The 25,555-nt window shown below is 48.3% G+C and overlaps 1 protein-coding gene across 2 annotated transcripts in view; it reads right to left on the reverse strand.

Moving 5' to 3' along the window:
• Positions 1-25,191, reverse strand: part of LOC135372414 (sodium-coupled neutral amino acid transporter 7-like) — a 65,706-nt gene extending 40,515 nt beyond the window's left edge. Inside the window, exons 1-4 of one of the 2 annotated variants that reach the window (XM_064606030.1) lie at positions 25,149-25,191; positions 15,853-15,995; positions 7,317-7,435; positions 5,857-6,007 (exon numbers count right to left, since the gene is read on the reverse strand). In XM_064606030.1, the coding sequence (XP_064462100.1) occupies positions 5,857-6,007; positions 7,317-7,435; positions 15,853-15,961 (379 nt within the window). In that variant the 5' untranslated portion in view covers positions 15,962-15,995; positions 25,149-25,191. Of the gene's footprint in view, positions 1-5,808; positions 6,008-7,316; positions 7,436-15,852; positions 15,996-25,148 lie in introns of both variants that reach the window. The other variant, XM_064606029.1, reaches the window with a different exon arrangement.
• Positions 25,192-25,555: the final 364 nt, after the last annotated feature.

Below are 25,555 nucleotides of genomic sequence, written 5' to 3' on the forward strand. Positions count from 1 at the left end.
GGGCAGTTGAAAAGCCAATACTGAGCTATGTGCGTCGTTGTTGCCGATGGCTGCGGGAGAACTAAAACAAAACAAAAAATATATTGCTGATCCGTAACTCTGCACGAAAATCACTGCTATGATAGGCAATCGATCTTGATTTCGTATTTGAACACTAACTAGCATAACCACACATAATTTGATTAACGGCACATCAGAAACATACAAGTTACGGCAATGCACTGCACAATGAAACGCCGCTAACGTACCGTAATACACTTACGTGATAAACCTGCATTACTTCCTTCAGTCACAAAAGTAATCAAACTTGTCTTACCGTTCACCTGCAGTACGTCGGAAAGAGTGCAGACTTCCTCTCTGACGATTTCTGTGTCCTTTGGAGATGCAGGGATTCCATGACATGTTCGTCTTCCCGCTGTTGTGATGATGAGGTGGATGTGCAATTCCGTTCTCACATTAGCAGTTCGCCACAATCTAAATCTAAAGCCTTCAAAACCCTCAAACTACCCCCTAGCGTCTGCGTGCACAACGGTTGCAGTCCGAGAGAACACGCGTGGCCGGACAGACGCGATGTCTTCGATGTCTCCTCTGTCGTTTTTCTTTCTCCTCCGTTCGACCGTTCGACTGCTTCCGTTGAGCGGTTCGCGCGTTCGGATGCTCGCTCCTCAGTCAAATGACTCTCGCCCAATCCGCGCAAAGGAAACTGACGCTAGTTTTTTAGACCAATGAGCATCCAAATATTTATACATATATTGCGCAGCCAATCAGAGATCTTCCGCGTACGCGCGCCGGTGGCGACAATATTTTGGAGGCGGTGCGTTTCGCTTTAGAGCCGGCGGCTGCCGCAACGCGTCCAGCTCCTAACTGTCACTTGTCACTCTCGCCTCTTCCCCTCTCTGCTCTCGCGTTTCGCCGTTTGAATTTGTAGACGCCGTGGCGCCTTCATGGTTCTGCATTGCATCAGCCTCTGCATGGTAAGCTTGGATGTCCTAAAAGTGCGCTTGCCTGCTCCGTCATAAGGCACGGCCACATGATACAATCGGCGTGGTGTCGGGGAATGAACGGGGTGAAATCCTACGTGTTTTTTTTTTTAAACATCTACAACGTGATCACGAATCGGGTGACTATCGGGGATATTTCGGGGAGCGACCTCACAATTTTTCCCTCTCGCATTTCTCATTGCTCATGCTACTGGGATACTATCGGCATAGCCTCGGGTTCCTGCATTCGATACCGGCCTTTGCAGAACCAGTAGCCCCGGTGCCTTCCCAACCTTTTCCCGGTCCTCTGTGCTGCTTGGGGGGGGGGGCTCTAATAGAGCTCCCCGTGTTATGTATTCTGCATGTAAGAATGCATATGGAAGAATGCTTATTGTTGCTTAATTGTACGTTTGTAAATTTTCCGCAACTTTTCGATTCATTCATTTGTGTTGCGGGAAAGCCAACTTTAACCTGACATCATAGACTTTGTTTAGTGATCAGCTAGGTTAGATTAGTGCGGCTGTGGCAGCTTGCCTCGCCCTTCCAACTTCATTATCGAAGCGGCTTTGGGGGCAAGGCAAGCTGCCATGGCCCTATTAATCTAACCTAATTTCACTAAACTAACCTAAGACATCATAGACTTTGTTTAGTGATAAATTAGGCTAGGTTAGTGCGGATGTGGTAGCTTGCCGCGCCCTCCCAACTTCATCATCGAAGCGGCTTTGGGGGCAAGGCAAGCTGCCATGACCCTATTAATCTAACCTAACTTCACTAAACTAACCCAAGACATCATCAACTTTGTTAGTTTAGTGATAAGTGATAAGTTAGTTTAGTGATTAATGGGGCCACATGACAGCTTCCCTTGGCCCTCAAAATCCGTTTCAATAATGAGATGAAGCAGCCTTGCAGAATAGCAATGCCAACCAAAAGAGTTTCGTACCATAAATGGTGAAAAAATCAACAAAAATCACGCTAAACAGAGAAGAAATGGAGTTCAGCAACGGTTGGCGTTCCTTGAAGTGGGCTTGCCCGCGGTGCACGGAAGTGTTAGGTGAACCCAACGTTCAAATGCTGACGCTTACCGAAGGAATGCCGCCATTTGCTCTTCAGCGGCAGAGATGAGCATGCTACCGCCTAACGTGTTGAAGCAGTGGTACGGAGTGCTGAGCTAAGGAATAAAGAAATCGTAACACAGCAAGTCCTTACGAGGACGAAAGCAATTCGTAGAATGCTACACACAGTTAACTGGCGTCTTCGACCTGCTCTACGAACCAACGGAAAATACGCTGATGCAAAACCAAACTACCCGCCATTCCTTGATGAAGCCTTTTGAGTTCACGTAAAAAAGCAGCGTGCAGTCGACAACACACAAGCAAGTGACGTAGCTTAAGATATTCTTTTGACATAAGGGCGGCCCGCATAGGACGTTTGCTCGACGCAAGAACGCCGAGCGCTCGGCATTTTTACGTTCAGCTCCACGAACAATAGCCGTCGAGCGGGGACGCCGACATCTGAGGTGAACAGATCAGAGCGGCAAGCGTAGGAAGCGACGTGTCGGTCTTGACCAATCGCATGCTTGGCCGGAAACGACCGTCTCCACAGCCGCTCAGCTGTGTGGGCATAGACGGTGTGGTCGCGAAGTACGCGCAAGTGGAAGGCAGAATGAAGTGGACCAGGCAGAATTTGCTGGAAATGAAAATGAATGCGGACACGGGAGCGAAACACACATACCATCCCACTTGCTAGCCATTGTTCGATTGTCGTTTCCCTCTGGCCTAGATATCGCTGCACCCCTTAGAGTATTCTCGACGGCCTTCTTCAATCCTTCTACCGCAACAGCTGTCGCTTTTAGAGAAGAAGCAGTTTTTTTTTTCAACAGCAGCAGCAATTTTCGCCTTTGGTTCATACTGGGGGACGCGGGAGGACAGCGGACGGAACCGGAAGTACAGCTCGAAGCAGAGTTAACTGGAACGCCGCGTCGACTAGCGGAGCAAGGGGGGAGCCACCCTGGCGGCGTCTAGTAGAAATAAAGGGCGTGGAGGTTTTGACATTTCCATTCTAGTCGGAGGGGTGTTCGCTCTGGCGTGCCGAAGAGTGCGCAATCAGGCTGGCGTTATCAACGCTGCGCGCGTTTGTTTTGGGCGACCGTGTCTGAGGGATTGCGAAGAATCGATTATATCCCGATGGCGCGCGGCAGGTTAGCACGTGCGAACCGGTCGTTTCTCACCTCTCCTAAACTTCCAAAATTAAATTAAGGTGAAGCGATCCAGATGAGAAACATTTTCAGAAAAACGATTGATGTGGGGCAAAAAAAAATCAAAATGCGATTTACGAAAGGTGGGAGAGGCAAAATTGGGGAACGTGCAGTCGAGGGCGAACCTCTACTGACGAAAACTGAAGTGAGGACAAGGGTCATGGTGAATTTGTCTAGCTCTGATCATCATTCACTACACTAGTAATAGAAAACCTTCAAAGTGACTCCCTGCACTGTGTGCCAGCATGCACACAAAAAAATTTTGTGTGTACTAATTGGCTGTTCTTCCGAGAAGCTCCCGAGAAACGCGATATGCTACACCATGAAAGCATTGTTTTGTTATTATTTAAAAACTCATTACGATGGTCTCGCGATTACCATCGTTAATTATTTCAAGCCTCTTCGCATCCTCTATTCTGAGCACAGTAAATTTTCCGAAAGAGAGAAGTTGTTATTCATTTCATTCGATCACACAGCGAGCGTTTCCGATGACGCGTGCCCATGCGCCATCCTGTTTCCAGGCGTGTGCCATGACATCGATTCTCCGCATTATCTCAGACACAATCGCCCAAAACACAAACAGGCGCAGCTTTGATAACGCCAGCTTGATTGGGCACCGTTCGGCACACCACAGCGAACACCACTCCGACTGGAATGGAAATGTCGAAACGCCCTCTCCCTTTATTTCTGCTGAAGGCCGCCAGGGTGGCTCCCCTCTTGCTCCGCCGGTCGAAGCGACGTTCCAGTTAACTCTGCTTCGAGCTGTACAAGCAAGAGATCTTCACGTTGATGGTCGGCGCGCCTTGGTTATTGCGTTTGGTTACCAGATCCTGTATTTATACAAAGTTATACTGCATGTTTTTCAAGTGATATCTGTCGCGTATGTTATGCCAGCCTATAATAGCTCTTACTCATGACGGGAAATGCCGCCAGAGGCCTCGAGTGTAAACTTTGCGCCGGCTCCTAAGCTGCGCCGAGAAAACGCCGTTAACGGATGGGCCCGACGTTTCTCCATCGGGAGTGACGTCACGACCTCAAAGCTCGGCGTATCTGCGTCGAGAAAACGTCGTGTGCGGTTCCCGCTATATTCGTTTGGAAGATGTAAAAGCCAAATTTAGCTGAATGAAACAACCAACGGAAGGCGACGCCTTCCCTGTGGTAGCTCTGTTGTGGTAACGCTCCCTGGAGCAAGTCCGAGCCCCCTGTTGCCGCTCCACTAGGCAGCGACCGACCGATCGACCGTATGCAGCACGTCGGTTCCCGGAAACGCCCTAATTTCTGAAAGCGTTCACGTTTCCTTTCTCTACCCGATGTCACCGATTATTCGCTGTCACACTAGAGTCATTAAATAAGCTTCGTTTCAGAGAGTTCTACAGGCGAGCAGGGAAGTCATTTTGTTTCCGCTCGACACCAGCGCCATCCTCAGTTGAGGTGCAGAGACAGCTAACATAACAATGCTCGCCGTGAAGGCCATTGGTTAGGGAACCATATGCGATCGTCGTGTAGTATTATCCATGTATTGCCCACGAGGGAGTCCACGCTCAGGGGTGACAACAAAATTTCGATTTTGTAACCACACACAAGCGGCCACATGTGGAAAAATCGCCATCTTGCCCTGGGCCCATGTCACGGTAAACGTCATCTTGAGGTCAATCGCCAAAGGGGGCTCACAGACTAGCCTTGTCCGAGTGACGTTTTGACCGAGTTCCATTACTACGCACAAAAACTACTCCATTAATTCGCGTCACATTATCGGCTTATTGTCGGTGATGAACGATGATGATGAGGTGAACGAAGTGATGAACGGCACTATAGGTTCGGAATCGAAAGGGACAGATGCGGTATTCCATTTAAATGCACTACCGGATACGCATTACTTTGTAGTGCATTGCTCCCAATTCTGCTTTACTGTGATGACAAGGAAACAATTATGTTGTAAGCGCTTCTAAGGGCAATATGAAACAGACTTTGATGCCGTCTGGTTGCCCCAGTTGAGCGACTGTTCCGCGTTGGAAATGTAGCTTTGGGGACATCAGGAGATAAACTTAACGAGCCGCAGCTTGTGCTCAAGTGCACATTGCGCAGGCAGCTTACATTGCACTTTAGTGTAAGACTTGGAATAAAAGTTTGTAACTAGGATCCTTATCTTCGCATTTGAAAGTAACCAAGTAGTTTGTAACTAACTTAATCGGATACTATTTCTACAGAGCAACTGTATCTGTAAATATGTTACATAATTGGGGCAGTAGCTTTGACTGTACCTAAATTATTTTTCCCAACTTTCAACTTTTCCCAAGACTGACTTTGAGTGGTGGGTGGCCGTGAGCGTGTTACGTGACCAAGTTCTGCACGTACAATGATAACGTTATAACAGAAAGTGTGGCGTACGCCCTTGTGTGGCAGCTACCAGAACTATACTGTGTCCGAAAGTTCTGAAAAAGGCGTACGCCTCCCATTTTCAAGAAATCGGGGAAGAGGGCAACATCCTTCTCAGAGCGCCTCACTCGTAACTTCTTGTTTCGTGAAAACGCTCAAATGTATCTCGGGGATGCTCCAAAAAGGTACGAAGCTTACTGCGGTCCGTAAGGTCGCCGATAATTACAAGTAGAGCGATGCAGATACCGAAGTAGGAGACAAGAACGGACCAGGCGGACACATTCCGGGCTCTCGTCCCACAGCAAGACTCCAGGACTTCGTGGTACGTGTTGTCACCGTGAGCATCCGAACAGTAGGCCAGAGCAAGGGCCGTTGGACCCAGTATGAAAATTATCACCTGCATGGATAACATGCGCTATCTTCAGGGTAACTAGGATGCCACTGAGAACTGAGAATGTTGATCTTTCAGTTTTCTTTTTATTATTATTATTTCACGTATTCTATACGTCATATCCTAGTACTTGCACAATGGACCCGAAAGGTTTCTGTGCGACACCTTATCTTTAAAGAACGCGGTGGTAATTCCCCGTCACCTGCTGGGGTACTTGTTGGGCGAACAAGCATTCCTGTACTTCAATACTTTTGTTTTGACGGCATTGGCTTACTGTCGTGTGCATGTAATAACAAATCAGATAAATGGCAAGCACCTCAAAATCTGCATTTGTTTCAAGAAAGCGACGTCAAAATCCTTACAGCAAACGATTGCAGCAATTTACCATTGCTGCTCGAAATTCTACTCCATGTCAAGCGTTCACAATACAGAATTTCGTATTCTACTTTTTCGCCCGTTGCTCTTACGAGAAAAAACAAAAAAGGAGCCATATTGCGCGGCATGAGAGAGACCGAACAGGATCGTTCGCATTACACTTTTGTTTGTTTTCAATCTGTTCTTTCTTCTCCACTTCTTATTTTTAGGATAGGATGCAGAGCTAAGAGCATTACTGTGCGCCGCTAAAGCGAAGACAAAATACGCTACGGTAGCCTGTCTCTGCGCAAGGGAGGGGTAAAGTTTGGAGGAACCACGTGACCAAGTGCCTGTCCGCTCACTAGGCAGCAAACCAGCAATAAGGAGGTATTCATAGACCAGCATTCATCTCGGAACGTGTCCGCAGAAGGAACCACGTACGCCCAACCTATACGTGATATCCCCTTATTCAATGAGGTCGCTCCACGCACAACACAGGAAAGATGGAAACTGGGAAGGTGCGCCGTCAGCTGACCTACCTACGTAGCGTATTTGGGGATGGTATTCCCACCTGAGTGCCACCCGATACAGAGCCCACACGAAATGTGAGTTGTTTATGCTATCCTAGGTCAAGACGTAGACACTATATGGAACTATATTAGGTAAGCCAGAAGGCCTGAGTTCATCAACTTCTATCAAGTACGTCCAACTTTGTGTTCTACACCATTTAGCTACATAATTTAATTACTGGTTTATGGACTGAAAGAAGCGACGCAAAGCAGCCCAGTAGCGGTTCGGCGCCCTCTCTAAACCTTACGGCGAGGTGCCAAGAGAGAAAGTAGGTACACCGTCACTCGTTGTGCTTCTCTTCTTACATTGCGCGGGCTTAGAAACTTCTCCATGCATGAATGAAAAACTTCTGCACTAACGAGGAACTTCATGACGTCAACCGAGCACTTACCGCTTGCACGGCTGTACCGATCAAAAGGCCGCCGGCCTCGTCATACGCAGCTGGATAGTGCAGCACACCAGCTCCGAGGGCACAATTCACCAGCATAAAAGCCACGGTATGCCAACCTCCTGCAAAAATTAAGACGCAAAAATACTCCAAAAGCCGGGAGCCGACATAACTAGGCAAAAAAGTTGTCAACTTCGACTTAACATAACAAAATAACAAAATTTACCCAGACGTTTCGTCCGTCATGCGACGGACGAAACGTCTGAGTAAACTTTGTTATTTTGTTATGTTAAGTCGGAGTTCTCAACCTCTTTGTCTAAAAATTAAGACGTACCAATGCAGCGTGTAGCCCTGTGTGAAGAATAATTTGACTACATATATGTTTTGGCGGAACATGAGGTAAGCAGTGCAAGAATTGTGCAGTGCGCTAAGATATCCTTGATCGGCCCTTTTCGCCTTTTTGTTTGCCTTATTGCTGTTCTGTCAATGTGAGCACCTTTTTGTCCGCGACCCGCGATGAGCATAAACAGGTGAATAAAAAATATACAATTACTCATGTCGCTCACACTTGAATGTATGGCCACTTAGGCACCTATATGTGAACACTTGACGCCCTGTTATTTCCGATACGTCCATTGCACTTACTCGCTATCCACCAGCAATGACGCCGTACAAGCGGGTGCTCCGAGCAGGATATAGCATTCATACTTGCGCTTCGTCTTATGGTGTTTGTGTGCAACACACGGACTATGAAGACCTCGCCTACCCTTATGAAAGGTTGCATCTCACTTCGATAGCCCCTACACGGATAAAGAGTAACTACAATGATAATTTAATAATGTGTAATATGTCAGCCGACCGTAGTAAGTCCAGCTCAGACATTTCGTATGCTGCTAACAACCTGTACCAACACTACAGCTGACACCGCCTGTATCCGTCTGCTGAGGGCTTGTGCAGCACATAACGATTCCTTACCCGTCGAGGAAGGTGTATCTACATCGAGGAGCCTTCCAGCACGTAACCTAAAACTGGACGTTACCGACGTCTTTACGGTGTGTGGCTACGTGCATCTTCTGAAGAGTGAGACCAGCATGTGACAGAGAACACTGCCTACTTCTTTACATGAACCATATTGGTTACAGGAGTATATCGCACTGCGTCCGAGACACACTCTAGGTTCTATACTGATCAGGAAGTCTGAATACTAATCAATAATACTGGTCAACAGGGGCAGCGGTTGCGAAAACGCTGCACTTGTGCCAGCAGGTTGCTTTTTTGAGAATCCAGTAGTAGAGAATCTAGGAGACAACAACAACTTTATATAAGATGATGAATGGAGCGGATTGATGGATAAATGGATTTCATTTCATTTCTGTTCGCCATTGCTGGTGGTGATGTGGGGAGTGAAATAATGAGCCCCTTCACAATAAGGACCGAAGTCCGATTGTGCCAAGAGACAAAATGCATGTAAGCGTAAACCATTGTGTCTGTAGAACCTCTGTGAGTTATAGGCCATGGAATGCTATACTCCTCCTTCTTGGTAGATTTCCAAATGGTAGGGTCACGAATTTACAGCAAGAAGTAAATATGACATTGGTCATGGCGGTCGCCTATTCGCAAATTGAGCCATTGAGTATTAGCAACGCATTGCGTGTGCCCTTTTACACAAGAAACCTTGCAGGTACGTCACATGGTTCACCTTTTAGCTTTGCGGCCTCCTATCGGTATTGGCAATATGCATATATGTGGTGTGGTCTTACAAAAGGATTCCACCTTGTCCAGTCGTGTGGTGCAGCTGGTTCAGCCGCTGACCACGTCACGTCAGCTGATCACTTTTTAGGTCACCACGCGCCAGGAATAGCTGGACCATATTGCCCCACATGCGCGCACTTCTAAACAAATCGTCTGAGGAAATTCGCGCTCCCCAAAGAAAATATTTTGCGTCACAGTTTCTGAAGATTCCCCCACAAAACTTTACTGTTCCACGCTTCTGTTGTCATATAGGCACGTGTGAATAAAAGGAAAGTGAAAGGACCCTTGAACGTGCCGAACACCGACTTTATACCATCGTGCAAGATGTGCCGACGTCAAGGTCAGTCATGCGGACACCCAAGTCTCAGGTGCTGTGCAGTTCGCTCTTTTACCTCACGATGGAAAGTGCATCGGTACGTAGCCGCCGCGGAGATCTGAGAGATGAGAATGCTAATATTGAGCAAACATGCTCATTTGAACCACAGAAGTGCAGTCCTTCCTACGGCATCATAAGTTCTCAGCTTTCAAGCCTTACCGAGGAACAGCAGTCTCGATCTCGGCGCAGCGCAGCAACTATCAACGACATATGTGGGTACCACTACTACTGCCTCTGCACTAGTAAGTGCCTATTTGCAATAACGTCCAGAGACTGCGCGGATCCATTTGCAAATCACAAAAAGAAAAGTTCGGGGCACAAAGAGCATTTCCGTCAGCTTGGCACAAAGGTTGACGTCAATTGGCTTCGCACCTGAGAACAAGATCTGCCCGACTTGTTACAAGTCGCTCATGAACGTCGAAGCAGCTTTCCAGTACAAGAACCACAAAACCTTCGCGAATTTCTGGAACCATGAAGAGGATTTGTGCGTCGTTGCCGCTTGGAACTTCTTCGCCACTACTCACGGGAAAGGACCTTGCGTTTGGATAAGCGGCAGAAAGGTCACTCAGAGGTCACTCGCTCCTTGCGCGACTGACGATCCCGGACGGCAGTGACCAACCAATCAAAGCGGAGACAACGACGAAGGTCCGTGGCGAATGAAAACTAAGACTACCTGGAAGCGCGTGCCGTCGTTTGTCGTCGTTGTAAGCACGTCGCCCTCGCCAGTGTCTGTCGAGAACACGACGAACGTCAGTGTTGACCAGGAAGGAAACACAAGAGCGACCCCTCGCATAGCTTTCTATGGAGGCTCAGAGGAGCCACGCCCACCGGAGCGAAGGATGGTGGGATAATCCTGTTTACCACGTGATTGCACTCGTGACCCAAACAACATGGCGGCCTCCATGGATGAAAAGGAATCCGGGCGAATTTGGTGTTCTCCGGTCACTATAGAAGAGTACCAGTATAGAAGGTGACATAATCAATAACATGGACACCGACGCATGCAACAAAGCGATGCAAATTGAAACTGAAAATAAAGTCACGTAGTGGACACGAATTAATGTCAGTTTTGACTAGACCGACCGCAAGAGGTGCCTCACCGCACACGAGATGGAAACCAACGCTCCTGTGTTTATTTCCTGCATGGTGCGAACACGCTACCCGTTCTCGGCTCTCCAGTCTCAGCTCTAAGAGCACACGCCCGGCAGCACGAACGTAACCTTACAGCGTAGACGTTGTGCTGCAGAACATTCGCGCAAGTATAGAGCTCTCAGATGTGCCGCCATTGCTGTGGGAGATGCACACGCGTTGGTAAACTAATGAGGAACGTGAAAGGTGTGTTGGCAAGAATTCCAGAAACGGGCGTGCGATGAAGGGTGTAGCCATTACTCTTTGCCAGACGTCCAGAAATGTGTACCAAAGAGCACAGTGACTTTGATAGGAAGTGAACACGATTGCAGGCGACTCGCACACGAGTCCCATGGCATGATACGGTCGGGTTTATTGTTCCACCGCGCGGTAATCATGTATGGTCACAGCGCGGGCGGTGTCCTTCGTCTCCTGCAATGCAGCGTGCCAGAGAGTCCCAGTGACTCTAGGTAGCTCTTTCTCCGAAGAAGATCGAATGCCAATTTTTAGACTGACGTGATTTCATAACCATGCCCAGTGATTCGAATCAGTCGTGTTGCATGCACGTCCTCTCAACGATGCATATTGCATGTTAGTGCTCGAATTAATCAAGGAGCCAAGTAACCGCCAATTCACAGCGCCCAATCCTGTGAGACTACACGCCTATTCACGTGACCGGATATCCGCACGAGCGAATTTATCTGGCGGGATGTCGGCAAAGGAGAGCTAGAGGAACCCGGTATCCGGCTGCCCTCGCTAGCTCAGTCGGTAACGTGCTGGTTTGCTGAGCTCAAGATCGCGGGTTCGATCCCGACCGAGGGCGGTAACAATGTGGGGGAGGTAAACATTGCTGCCAGCACCGTGTGTCGGAGATTTCCGGCGCACGTCAAAAGAACCCCAGGTGGCCAAATTATCCGCAGAGCTGTCCTACACTGCGGCACGTGCAACATGTCGCCACACTGCGCAGACAAACCTTACGTGTAACATCACAGTACCATTACCGCGTATCCGCACCAGCGACTTTTTCGGGCGAGATCTCGGCGGAGGCGCGAGGGCGACAGGAGCGGCGTCATAGTCTCTTGTGTCCTCATGAGCAACGTCACGTCTTCTCGTGCACTCGTCTGCCATCAAGAGATTGTGCGCGCTCCACAGAATTTCTCCGAAGAGAAACCGCGTCTCCTAGCTGCGCTGCGTTCAGCGCCGTCCGCCGTCGCGTTTTTGAGTAACTTCTCCACCGTCCTTGCTGACGTCGTTCGGATGCGTTTGGTATTTATTCCACGGTGTGTTGTTGGCACGTACCAACGTTTACCCTGTATTCACACGAGTCAGTTTTCTGCCGGCTGACGCTCAGGCGGCAGGGAACGTCATCGCTCTCTGGTGCCACGTGACCGGCGCTCTTCGCCACGTCACCACTTTCTGATCTCCGGAGCGGCAGTCGGAGGCAGCCGGATATCTTGTCCTCCCAGCACAGATTCTGACGACCGACGGCGTCTGCTGCCGGCAAAAGGAGAAGGTGACTTAACGGATACTTATCGCGCTTGCTTTATATTTCATCAGGAATGCTCTGCATGTGTCCCATACAACGGCGTTCACTGTACTATGGCCAATTCTGAATTGGAACGCCAACGATGGTTGGATTTACCGCGCAAGTGGTGAAACGACACCGGTGCAGCAGCGTCGGAACAATTATGCAATGCATAGATGGATGCCTACAATGTAGTGTGCGCAAAGGAAGCTTTTTCTCTACTTGAGGCGAAACAGACACGGAATACAAAGCATGGATTTTATAAACGCGGATATTTCTTTCGCTGGACAAACGTTGACTACACATAATATTTCGCTTCCACCTTTCCAATACATGTACAAAAACATAATAATTGGAAGCTACTAGTCCTGCCGAAAGGAAAATAAAAAATATTTTATTTTATTTCATTTAATTAATTATTGACTACCTGTAGCTCGACATCACAGCGTCATCGCAAGTCGATCACTTGTCGGGACGCTATGGCGCCTATATTGGTGCTCGGCATCGAGATACGCTTCATTTGTGGAAAATAAAATCGAATGTGACAACGTCTCTTCTCAAAATACTCCGACAGGCGTTTGGGACGTCCACACGGAGATTTGGGTTAATACTGTACATTTCACAGCGCTTTTTCCGAATCTATTTTTTGGCACATATCTCTGTGCCGTTTTTCACGTGAATGCACTCAGCATCATCCACAAGGAGCGCAAGTGCAATAAGTTTTTTTCTTTCATTGGTCCATCCTACGCTAGACACAGACGAAATGCAAGCGCGAATACAGAAGGGATCGGAAAACTGACAGCCGCCGGGAAACTGACTCGTGTGAATGCTGGAAATGAGCGGGCGTCTTCAGACGCGTAGTGACCTTGTTTATCTCGGATATCCTCTCACTCCTTCCCGACTTGCTGCCGGCAGAAAACTGACTCGTGTGAATACAGGGTTATAGATAGGGTCAGTTGGGAAAGCGCGCGGCCTCCCCGTAGAGACGCGGCGGCCCGTTGCTATTGGCTCCCGTTGGATGGCGCTGCCATAGCTTCAGGATCGACTCTCCGCATGTCGTCTGCTCGCTCCGTGTGTTCGAATGGCACGGATCGCGACATTTCCGAATGCAAAGTACATGCATAGCGAGCAATTATTGCCGGAGTAGGCCTTTTCAAGCAATACATTGCTCGGATGGAATACGTACCAGATCGCGGTCATGAAATTTTCATTATATTATAGCGGGAATGAAGCGCTCGTACCTCCCGGAAGATGGCAAGTGCGCATATGGTCCTGTGCGTGCGCACGCATAGAGAGCGAACATCTGCCGCTCATGCCTGCTCCTACCAAGTAATAGTTCGCAAACATTTTAATTTTCCTTCCTTTCTTACATTAGTTTTACCTTCTTTCTCACAGACGAAACCTTTCCGGGCGCGCTCAACTTTTTTGTGGCATCCTTTGCTGCAAAGTGCATTCTCAGCACAACATACGACTGCAGCAGCTCTGCTCTGAGCATATCGCTGTGCTCACTGCATCCTACGCGACGTATATTGCAGTCCCTTATCGCGTCCAAAAGAGTCCAAAAGGTATCCCCACAGAGGCTTCTCTCCTCCAGCAATGTTGACACATTATTCTCAATAGTTCTGAACATTGTGAAGAGCGCCCAAGAGGGATGCTTTAGGCTTCCATGTTCAAACTCCCTCTCCAACGTGAGGAATGCCTCAGGGCACTGCGGACTATCAGACTGAATGTCAGTTGTGCACAGTGAGCACGCCACGTGCTTCAAGAAGGTGTGAACAAGGTAGCCGCACAGGTAGTACACCACACAATCTTGGGCAGCTGGGAGGGCGTATGCGTGTTCTGGTCCACGTGCATGTGCTACTCCTGCACCTTCTCTTTCATTGCATGTTGTAGCACAGAGCTCGGCCATTTTTACGCGTAAATTCTCCTGGATTCTCTCATGGGATGCGAGCTGCTCCTTTCTACCCAATTTCATTGTGTTCTGCACGGCGGCAAGGACCGTTGTCGGCTGTGCTTCAACATTGCCTGTGATGGAGGCCTTTATGGGAGTGTACAAGCTAAGAAACCTGTATATGTGGGTCAGCCAAGACGTACATCACAGATGTACGTCTCGGCTGTAACCTTCAAATTCTTGCGTGGAATGGCACATTCCCACGCTTTGAGAACGTCGGGCTCGCTTGTGCCGTGGCATAGAAGTTTCCCCTGCTGACTTGTAGCCGCTTTTGCAACCGGGAGCACAGCATGTCGGCATGGTACTTCACCACCATTACCTTAATACAGGAAGAAATCTCAACTGCCGAAACAAAACTCGCTCCATACCAGTGGCGTAGCCAGACCGTCAAGGTAGGGGGGGCTCGATACAAAAATTTGCCTCCTCCCCCCCGCTGATCCTGGGTGAGACAACACACAATACTTGTGCACACCTCAAAATGCGGTAATTGATTTGGGCGTTCACAATACGATTACACAGTGATGTCCAATGAGGCGGTGTCACGAGCTCGGAAGGATCTTGAAAAGCTCATACTTTGAAAACCATTCAAAAGTGCCGATTAGATAGACGCCAGGAACTGTAAGAACTTTCGCGATCGTCACACTGTCACCCCCCCCCCCCATATATTATTTTCTCCTCGGATTTGCGCGATTTGCGTAGGTCCGTCGTGGCAGGTAGGGGGGGATCGAGCCCCCCCTAGCCCCCCCCCCCCCGTGGCTACGCCACTGCTCCATACGACGCAGCTCCGTAAGCAGCGAATACGATAAGCCGGCGACCTCGATCTCAAAGCGCTGTCAGCGCCATCCCGCGGAGAGCCAATGAAAAGGGGCCGCCCCGGGCGCCGAGTTTCCCAACTGACTCTATCTATAAACGTTGGCACGTACTTTCCTCCTCGCTCTTCTTTGCTGACATCTCGCCAGATGAAGTCGCTTATGCGGATACCCGGGAAAGCACGCGCTTACCGCGGAAGAACTACCAAGATCATCCGAACGACGTCTGAAGTGGTGGCGGGAAGCTGCTCAAAAACGTGACGGAGGACGGCGCTGAACGTAGTGCAGCTAACGCACGGCGTTTCTCTTCGGAAAAACTGTGTGGCGCGCACAGAATCTCTTGACGCAGAGGAGTGCACGAGAAGATGTGACGTTGATCACGAGCACTCAACAAACTATGACGCCGCTCCTCTCGCCCTCGCGTCTCCTGCGAGATCTCGCTCCAAAAAGTCGCTCGTGTGGATACCCGGTGAACGACGTCCACCAGAATACTCAAATTGATGTTGTGCTAAATGGCATAGGTCCGCTGCCACGTGAGCGCGAGCTGCTGACGCTATGTATTTCCGTACTCTCTGGGCATAGCCACAAGATATTCCGCTGCAGACGACAGGGCCAATGCGAAGTGTCTGCTCTCCATGCCGTACACCATTCCCGATATTTCGACGACATTCGATTGCTCAACATAAGACATGGCGGAATTTCCTCCCCCCCCCCCCCGTGAGCAGCTCTCCACATTTTCTTCCGCTACGACGGTGACGTGCCGACGTCGCTGATGTGAACACACGGTGCGTGTAATAGCTCAATTTGGTCACATATTGCGGAAGTCATCTTGGATCAAGTAAAAAACACGACAGGCTCGACAGCACATATATATACAAGTTTTCCCGGACAAAGCAAATATTGCGAGTAATCCAATTTGGGGTGTAGTCTTTATCGAGGATGCGTGCACCCTTGGGGGTGCGTACGTTAAGTACCGATCGTGTGCCTGTGAGACGTACCCGATGATAATTTGTGTTCCTCCACAGGACCTTCAATTGCGGGAACGTCGGCTACGACCCTGGGAATCGCCACTTCTTTCGGCTTTGGTTTTCGTGGATGAAGGTACATCTTTAATATTCAGCAGATTCTCGTGGCTCTGTTGCTGAAAAAAAAGGGCGGCAAGGTGTCGTTCATGTGGTACGGCTTCCTAATTACTTACAAGAGAACTCTTAAAGCAGTACTCCACCGCATAGCACGCTGAAGGTCAGCCATTGCACAGAGTGATAGGGTCATAACTCCTGACTTGTAGGAAGCACATGTCTCTTTGTGACAACGTAACCGCATGTGTGTCACAAAAAGACGTAAGTCTCTTGTTTTCAAAAAATCGGAAGAAAGAACGGCGCCACTCGCGGTGATGGTCGGCTAAAGTATGTAGGAGCGAATGTGCGGCGAATTTCGCCCGGCATCGGACGTCCTGTGCAAGAGTAAAAAACTGTCAGACTTTTAGAGCGCAGCTCTTAAAGGGACGGTCTCGTACAGCCCGGGCGATTCCGAAACGCACCCAAAACTATCTTCACGACTACTGTACACATACAACCGTCAAAGCTTCATTCAGATTAACCAAGTCGTTTTCGAGGTACAGTCGGACCTCGTTTTACGAACCCTCGATATACGAGTTCCCTCAACTTACGAACGGCTCCACAGGGAACCAAACTTTTTCCGTGCATTTTGACCTCGTTTTACGAACCCTCGATATCCGAACTATGAACGGATTATGAGGGAACGGACCCAAAGTAGCCAAGCCATTCTGACCTCGATATACGAACGGGCGTTATGAACGTACCGAGGACAGGCCAATGGACCGGAGGATAATGAAAGTTCCTCAGTACATGCTGCCAAGGTCAAACATACAATGTCCCAATGTCACTACGTTCCACAAACATGATTCACCATTTCCTGAAAGAATAATTCGGGCGTTTACAGCCGAATTGTTGTGAGTTTGCACCAGGTCTCCGAGATGGAAACATCTTGCCGTTCCAAGAAAGCGTTCAGTCCTGACAGCCGGTGACAAGCGTGATATTTGCTGTTGGAAACAGTCTCATCCGCGCGCGATACGGTACTTTGAGGACCGGGTGCATGAGTCAAGTGTCAGACTTCTGTCGTCTCTTCTAAACAGGATAGACCCTGTAGAAAGTATGGTGCAAAGCACAATTACGCAGTATTTTCAAAAATAAAACTTATTGAAATCAATTTCCCGTGGTTTTGTGAGGTATTTGTGCACTGCAGACCTCGGACCTCGATTTACGAATACCTCGATTTACGAACGATTTTCTGAGAAACGAAGGGTGTTCGTAAAGCGAGGTTTGACTGTATTTGTCGAAACGTGCCGTAATAGCAGACGACTGAACCTGCGCTTCACGTCATGCAACGTCACGCATGACGTCGACCTGCGGGGACGTCGCCGTCGCCATGGCAATCGGATCCTGCAGAAGGATCTTCGGTTGAGTCATCTCTTTGCTCTCGGAATGAGGACACTCAGATATACAGGGTGTTACCCTATGAAAGTCTACCCGCGCCGGCATGCCGTGCTCGCCACTTACTCAATGCAGGCGCTACAATGTGTTGCCTACGTACAAAACTCATAAGGACATTCCATCATGGTAAATATCGAAGTGATTGAGCACCGTATCGCAAGGGATCCGGAAAAAACGGTCCCGGAAAAAAAGGTCCCGGAAAAAAGGGTCCCGGAAAAAAGGGTCCCGGAAAAAAGGGTCCCGGAGAAAAGGGTCCCGGAAAGAAGGGTCCCGCAGGCAAAAGGCGGAAAAAATGGTCCCGCAGGCAGGCAATAGCTTTGCCGAAGCTTAAACACATCTTTGGTGTGACAGATATGTATTATATTTTGTGAACACGGTGTTTTATTTTCCTCTTCTTTTTTTTTTTTTTTTTTGCTTTGAATTGCATAGTAGTAGCACCTGACTACCTCGCTTGATTAAAACTGCTATTGTGCTATACCAAAGTTCGCAATAGCTCGATCGGTGCGGGACAGATGACATTAGTGCACAAATACGCTTGGATTTATTCAAGAACAAAAACAGCGGACAATTATATATCACACTGCTATAGTAAGTCAGGAAAAACTAGTCCCGGACACAGTCGTTATTTTGTTTCTCCCGCACATTCATCTGAACACTCCTAGCAGATTCGTGCATACCGTGCATGAACAGTCTATGAACTAGTGGTACCACTCCACTGGTACAAACCAGACACCTTTATTCAAGGCTTCCTCCTGACCTCCTGACCACGCCTAGGATAGAGTAGGTTACACAGACAAAAAGAACTCGGGCCAAAGCCGGAAAAGAGAATGAAGTCAAGTGTAAGCGCCAACGGAAGGACATAAAGCTTTTCACCAGTACCACGCCTAGGCTAAGAGTAGGTTACACATTCAAAAAGTTCACTGACCTAGGTCTGAGAACTCGGGCCAAAGCGATAAAAGAGAATGACGTCAAGTGTGAGCCCCAACCGAAGGACAGAAAGCTTTTCACCAGTACCGGCGCCGGATCTCAACCTACGGAGCTCTAAACGTCAGGTGAAACATCGGATCTCATCCATCCTCAGTAAGTGACTGCAAACATTTTTTTGCTAGTAGACGTGGATTGTGAAATTTGTAAGGGATTTTATTTTCATTTTCGTTTATGTGTGAATTATTTCAGAAATGTTATTTTAGCGTCATATCCAATTTTACAATTGCAGTTAAGAATGGGCAAGGGTCAGTTCTAGGGCCACTACTGTTTTTAATGACTTCGACAAGTCGATCACAGTAAAACTTTTTCACAGTGCTCTCTCTCAAGTAATGAAATTTTTACACAATTGCAGACACCCCCTGAGTGGTTACAGCGATGGAAATCATCACATCAAATAAAGGACGTGAGAAAATGTGTGTCGATGGGTACGTGTACGTAAAGCACAAGACTGTGGTTTGCGGCGTCCGCTGGCGCTGCGTGAGGAGAATAGAAGCCTGCAAAGGGGCCCTGATATGTGAAACAACAGGACAGCGCCGAGTCAGTGTAGCCCACAACCATCCTCCGAATCCCAGTGATGTCAACGTGGCAAAAGCTCGCAGCACGATGCGAGAACTTGCTATGTCTACGACGGAAAACCCTGCAGCGATTGTAGCCCGAGCGATGTCACGTCTTACACCAGCAGAGAAGGTATCATTGAAGCAAGAGGACAGCCTCAAGCGGTGCATTCGTGCTCAACGATCGTCTGTGTACCCGCCCCAGCCGGCATCTCTAGAGAACTTGTGATCGACGGTGACTGGGCGCTAACACAAGGGGCAACACAGGAGCGTTTCCTCATACATGACAGTGGCCCCGACTCAGAGGACCGCATGATTGTCTTCGCAGGCCCTTCCGGACTCCGGCTTTTAAGTGAATCGACAACATGGTTCATGGACGGGAACTTTGACGCAGCGCCTAAGCTCTTCAAGCAACTATACGTCATTTTAGCACCCCTCGGTACAACCGCAGTGCCCGTCGTGTACGCCCTGATGACGAGGAAGACACAAGAAGCGTATGAGGAACTTCTTCAAGCGGTGGTCGACGAGTGCGCTTCACAGAACATGGTACCATTACCTGATGCCGTTGTCACTGACTTTGAGAAAGGAGCCATGAACGCAGTTAAAGCCGTTCTCGGTGATGACGTCAAGACTAGGGGCTGCTTTTTTCACCTTTGTCAAAGTACCTGGTCGAAAATTCAGGAAACCGGACTGGTACCGAAGTACAAAGAAGACGAGGAGTTTCGGCACTTCATGGGCATGCTGGATGGGCTGGCATTTCTTCCCCTCAGTGATGTTACTGACGGGATGGCATTCTTGAAGACAATAGCCCCAGACGAAGCGGAGCCTATTGTGACGTACTTCGACGAAACGTACGTCAACGGGACTTACCGTCATGTAGGTCGAATCCACGACAACCCACGCATTCGACGTACGCCAGCGAGGTTTCCTCCCGAAACGTGGAATGTCCACCAAGTCACACTAGAGGGTGGAGACAGGACAAATAATCACGCAGAAGCCTGGAACCGAAGAATCAGTTCCTTAATTGGGCACTCTCACCCCAGCGTGTGGCGAGCCATTGACACACTGCGGCTCGAGCACTCAACGGTCGACGGGAAGATAGGGCAGTCAACAGCTGGTGTCCCAGCAACGAAAAGGATAAAAACATCAACACTGCGTCTCCAGGAACGTCTTCATCAAATCTGCGAGGAGTACGTAGAAGGCCGAAGAACCATGGACAGTTTCTTCGGGGGTATCGGCTACACAATTCGCTTCGGCATGTAAGTGTTATATGTAATTGTCCCCAGTTTCAGCTCTTGAATAAATCGAAGCGTACTTGCGCACTAATGTCATCTGTTCCGCACCGATCGAGTTATTGCCAACTTTGGGGTAGGAATTTTAATCAAGCGTTGTAGTCAGGTCCAACAACTAGGCAATTCAAAGCCAGATAAAAAAAAAGAAATAAAACACCGTATTCACAAAACACATACATACATACATACATATCTCTGCATGAGGAGCATCATCTGTCACACCAAAGACGTGCATGCTTGCGGGACCATTTTTTCCGCCTTTTGCCAGCGGGACCCTTCTTTCCGGGACCTTTTTTTCCGGGACCCTTTATTCCGGGACCCTTTTTTCCGGGACCGTTTTTTCCGGGACCCTTTTTTCCTACACCCGACACTCAAAAGGGATGTCGTCTGCTTACTGAGAGGCGTCATCTTGGCTGTTTTGACTACGTGAACCTCATGTTTTGCGCTATATCTTTGCGATACGGTCAGGTTCACGTAGTCAAAACAGCCAAGATGACGCCTCTCAGTAAGCAGACGACATCCCTTTTGAGTGTCTTCTGCTGAGTACGTCCGCATTTTTTGTTCCTCACGTCGCTTACTTCTGAGCAATGTACGACAGTTACACGAACGAAAGCGAAATGAAAACTGCAGTTCTATCCGGCTGGCAGAATATGCGACACGTCGTCGTCTGGGGAGCAGCATGTCAAGTGCTCTTCTCAACGCCGCTATCTTGATTGTTTAGACTACGCGAATTGCACGTTTTGAGTTATAACTTTGTGCTGCGGCGCTCAATCACTTCGAAATTTGCCAAGATTAGATGTTCTTATGAGCTTTATATGAAGATCGCACAATGTGCCACCTGCATTGAGTAATTGGCGAGTACGGCATTGCAGCACGGGTAGACTTTTATAGGGTAACACCCTGTATATCTCTATATATCTCCGCGAGCGGAGAATGTAGCCCGTGCATTGTCTGTGGGGTCTCCGATAATGTGGCGCATAATCGGATACGTTGAAGACAAGTAACGTGTTTTCTTTCCGCGAGTATTTAATGCGGTTTTTAAATAAACATGCACTCTTTCTCCATGTCCGTCGTCAGCGGCACTTCATTTCGAAACATGATCAGTGTGCAACGGGGAGTGTAATGAAAGCGCGCGTAATATATTGCGTAGCGCTTCCTGGGGGTGTAGGACAAAATGTCCCCGGACGAAATGTCCCCGGACAAAATGTCCCCGGACGAAACGTCCCCGGACAAAATGTCCCCCGAAAAGGCCCCGGACAAAATGTCCCCAGCTGCCGTCACTCAGCCGTCTGCCAGTCCTCAACTGCGTTCTTGTTCGGCGGATTAAAAAATCAAATTATTCAGATTTTTTTTCATTTAAATATGATGAATATTGATTAAATCACTGAGTTGATTTCTGTCTTCTAAGACAGATCTTCACCTCATGGCTTCCGTGTGCCACCTCGTAGTAGCGAAATCACTTTTTGAGCACATACAAAGAAGGGCGTCTAGACTTCTAACAGTGCGGCTAACAGTTACTAGCTAATGCAAATGGAGATCTATTTGAAAACTATATATTATGAATTACACCGAATAGTAATAGGAAAAAGAAATAACTGGAAAAGTTCTACGCTCGTGGAATGACCACCCGCCATGTGTAACCAAATTGTTTGCCAGTGTGCCGGAGAGCCACTGAAGGGGTCACGTGACGCTGTTTGCGCTAAAAGTCACTGAAGTATATATTTCAGGCAGTGGTTCATTTCCAGGCTCAGTCTCATCTTCCCCAGCGTCTCTAGTTTTAATTTACTATTCGAATTCAAACATAACATAAGGGAGGTGATTTAAATCTTGATTAATAGTCATTACTTAAATCGCGATAAAAATCGGTGATTTAAATCTGGCTGATTTAAATCAATCAACCCTGCACATGATAGCATGAAAAACATTTGTCACATTTGAGGTACCAACGGCTGTGCAACCGGACGGCATCTGGGGACATTTTGTCCGGGGACATTTTCGGGGACGTTTGGTCCGGGGACATTTCGTCCGGGGACCATTTGTCCGGGGACATTTCGTCCGGGGACGTTTTGTCCGGGGACATTTTGTCCGGATCCCGCTTCCTGGCACACTGCAACCAAGTTCTGGTACGTTTCCAGTCTCACGCTGGCATTGCAATAAGTGATTTTTTGGAATTGCTGAATTTATATTTGGATTCTAATGTAACTTCATAGATGGCCTTTTATACACCCAAAAGGATGGTGTTTTCATAGGTTCGTCTCTTGCACCGTTCTTATCTGAAATCTATTTAGTTTGCCTCGACTCTCATTTAGGTGCTTTTGTAAATTCGTGTTTTCCTGACACTGTTTTGGTGGCTAGATACGTTGACGATCTGATATTTGTGTCTCGTTCACGCTCCTGCTTGGCAGAACTGCAACGTGTGGCTCGTGAATCGGCCCCCGAATTAACTTTTACGGACGAGCATCCTACCGACGGGAAGTTGAATTTTTTAAAAACCGCCATTACGTCCTGTCGACCACGTGATCCTCTTTAAACTTTCGCTTTTGCAAGGCTTTGTTTCTCGCGCTGCTCTCCGTGCGTTTTTGCTTTTCCAAAGTCATTTATTGTTAAAATGGGAGCACCATCGCTGAAACAGTAATGTGTTCCTGCCCGACTGCGGCTCTCGTTCAACAGAAAGTCGCCCTGTCAAGGGGACACGTTTCATTCGTAAGTGCGCAATCAGCTGTTTTAGTAGTGTTCGAGTCATCTTGAACCGTTCGTTTGGGAGCTAGATCTGGGCCGCAGGTTCATCCTCTCTTGTTATGCACGTCTGATTAATAGTGTTGTGGGCACAGCATTCTTTACAACTTAAGCAAGAGACATACGTACGTTGCCACGCGTGAGGTTTCCGGTCCGGCGTACTCGTCCAGCGTTCTGCAGACAGTGACTGGTCTCGTAACATAAAAGTAAACCTCCAAACACACAAAATTAAAGTGCACGCACGCGTTCAACATCATGCTGACTTGACAACTGTCACACAGCTACACCTCCTGCCGTCTGCTTTGGTATGCTCTGTACTGCCTGAGGGGGGGGGGGGTCACGTGAGTGGTCACGCGGTAGAGAGGAGCATCCTACAATGCAACACGAAGGCGGCTACGCTCGTTCCGTTGGAAAACGGGCGGAAAATCGTACGTATGAAAAAGTCTTGTACACCAATGCCAAGAGTCATCCGCAAAAGTTGATTTCCGGCACTAGGTCGCGCTACAGACATGCCATGCCGTACCTCACCAACGTGGACAACGACTTCACGAACTGAGGTAGGTGGTGCTACCTGAAGTACGTACTACGTGTGAAAAATAAAAACTTCACCACAGTAGCTGCGCTCAAATTTCGCATGACAGACTATCATAATCATCCAATGAATTTGTCGCCCAGTGTCTGCAGTTCCGGAAACGTCAACTCCAGGTGAACGCGAGGCCGGCCAATGAAAGCGCAGTTCCGCTACGATTTTGTGCCACCTACGTCTCTGTGTCTTGTCGTCTCCTGTGGCCCGATCCCTGCTTAGCCTACTGCATCGCTTGAACGCTGCGCATTCTCCGGCAAGAAACACCTCTTCCTTTGTCGGTATGCCTTTGCCTTTTAGTATATGTCTTTCAGTACATTACTGGACACCTTTTTTAGACAGTTGTTGTATTTAGTTGAAGAATTTGTGACGTTAAAGTGCCACTAGGGACTAAATCTCGTGTCTGCAGAATCCAATCAATGTTATGTTACTGAAATCTCTTCTGACTTAGAGAAAATAATTTTTAATTATGAGTTATTTATGAGTATACTACTTGTTGCCCTTGCCTCTTCCGATGGGGCTCACTTTTTGCACTCTATTAGCGGAGCCCCACATGACATGTCCTCCTACCGCTCCGACCTTCGAGAAAACACAAGGAGGGGGAGACATCTCTGCCATTTTCCCCCTCTTTCGATGAGCGTCACGTGACTTCTCCAGCACGTGACCCTCGCCGGACGCCAGCGTCGTTACAAGGAGACGAGCGCCTTCTCCAGAACATTACATCAATGCAATTTCTGGGCAACACATGGCGTCACCTGCTTTTCGCGTCATCGAAAATCGTGGAGGTTAGCAGACTTTCATAAAGTGATAGAAATGCACAACGCTCGCGAACAGGATTGACATTTTGCTTTTAGACTCCTTGAGGTACATTTTTTTCATGAGCTAAATGATAAACTCCGCTTTCCGTGTCCGGAGTGGCACTTTAAGCGCATTTTTCCGAACGACTGATATCACAGGGCTCTCAGGGGGAAACTCCGACGCTGGCTTTTGTTGCAAGTAGGTAGCGAACAACTGCCGGTGGAAGGCGCATAGCACTCTGCCGCAAAAAATCCGCAATGACTTCGTCAAAGCCGGAACGACCGTAAGCGGACCACCACCCATCTCTGCAAAACATGCCATAGAAAATGTATTCCAGTACAGAGGCGCGCCACTTAATTGTCCGATTGAAATATGCAGTCTGTGTGTGCAAGCCTCTGTTTGGTTATTTTTTGTCATGCTAACTGTCTAACTCGCACGAAGAGATGTTTTCCATGTGATATTTTAGAACCTTCGCCCTCTAACTACCGTACAGCAAATCCGAGTGATCGCTCGTGTAAAGATTGCACCGCAGCTTCGTCGGATACACTATGGTATCGTCGGGGATATTCCCGGGATTTTCATTTCGATGATAGGGAGGTCCAGTATTGAGGGGTGATGCCCACTACAGCCGCTTTTGTGGCGCCACCTTTCTATCCGGTATTTTGGAGAGTGTTATGCACTTTTGGGGGTGTTAGGGGGTTAGCGGGGGTGTGGGAAAATTCCTCTGTGGTTGGCAGACAGGCTGTGTCCGATGCGTAGTATCTTGCATATGGCTAGGGTACAGAGCTACACGGTTCCATATTTATGTTATAAGATGATTTTGTGCATTACCTTGTGCTTGTAAATTCCTCCACTCAGTCAGTAGCCAAAACAGAACACACCTTCTTTGTCGTCTTCTTCTTCAACCAAACATATTTTCACCTATCTGACGCGCATTAGAAAATAAATACGCTTTATCTAGAACGGTAGCAATGTGGTGGAGGTAAACATTGCTTCTAACACCGTGAGTCGGAGATTTCCGCCGCGCGTTAAATTCGCTAAACTTTGTAAAAATGTCAGTGGTAAGTCGCTAAGTTGGTCAATCGCTTGCTTTGTCACTAGCCACAGCCAACTCAACTGCATGTTCCTTCCACGAAACACAAATATGGCTCGAACCCGATCGTGAACGGTACCAATGTGGGGGCGGTAAACGTTGCTTCGAGTACCGTGTGTCGGAGGTTTCCAGTCAACGAGTAAGT

Source organism: Ornithodoros turicata, unplaced genomic scaffold (assembly GCF_037126465.1).
Source record: "Ornithodoros turicata isolate Travis unplaced genomic scaffold, ASM3712646v1 Chromosome15, whole genome shotgun sequence".
Taxonomy (NCBI): Eukaryota; Metazoa; Arthropoda; class Arachnida; order Ixodida; family Argasidae; genus Ornithodoros; species Ornithodoros turicata.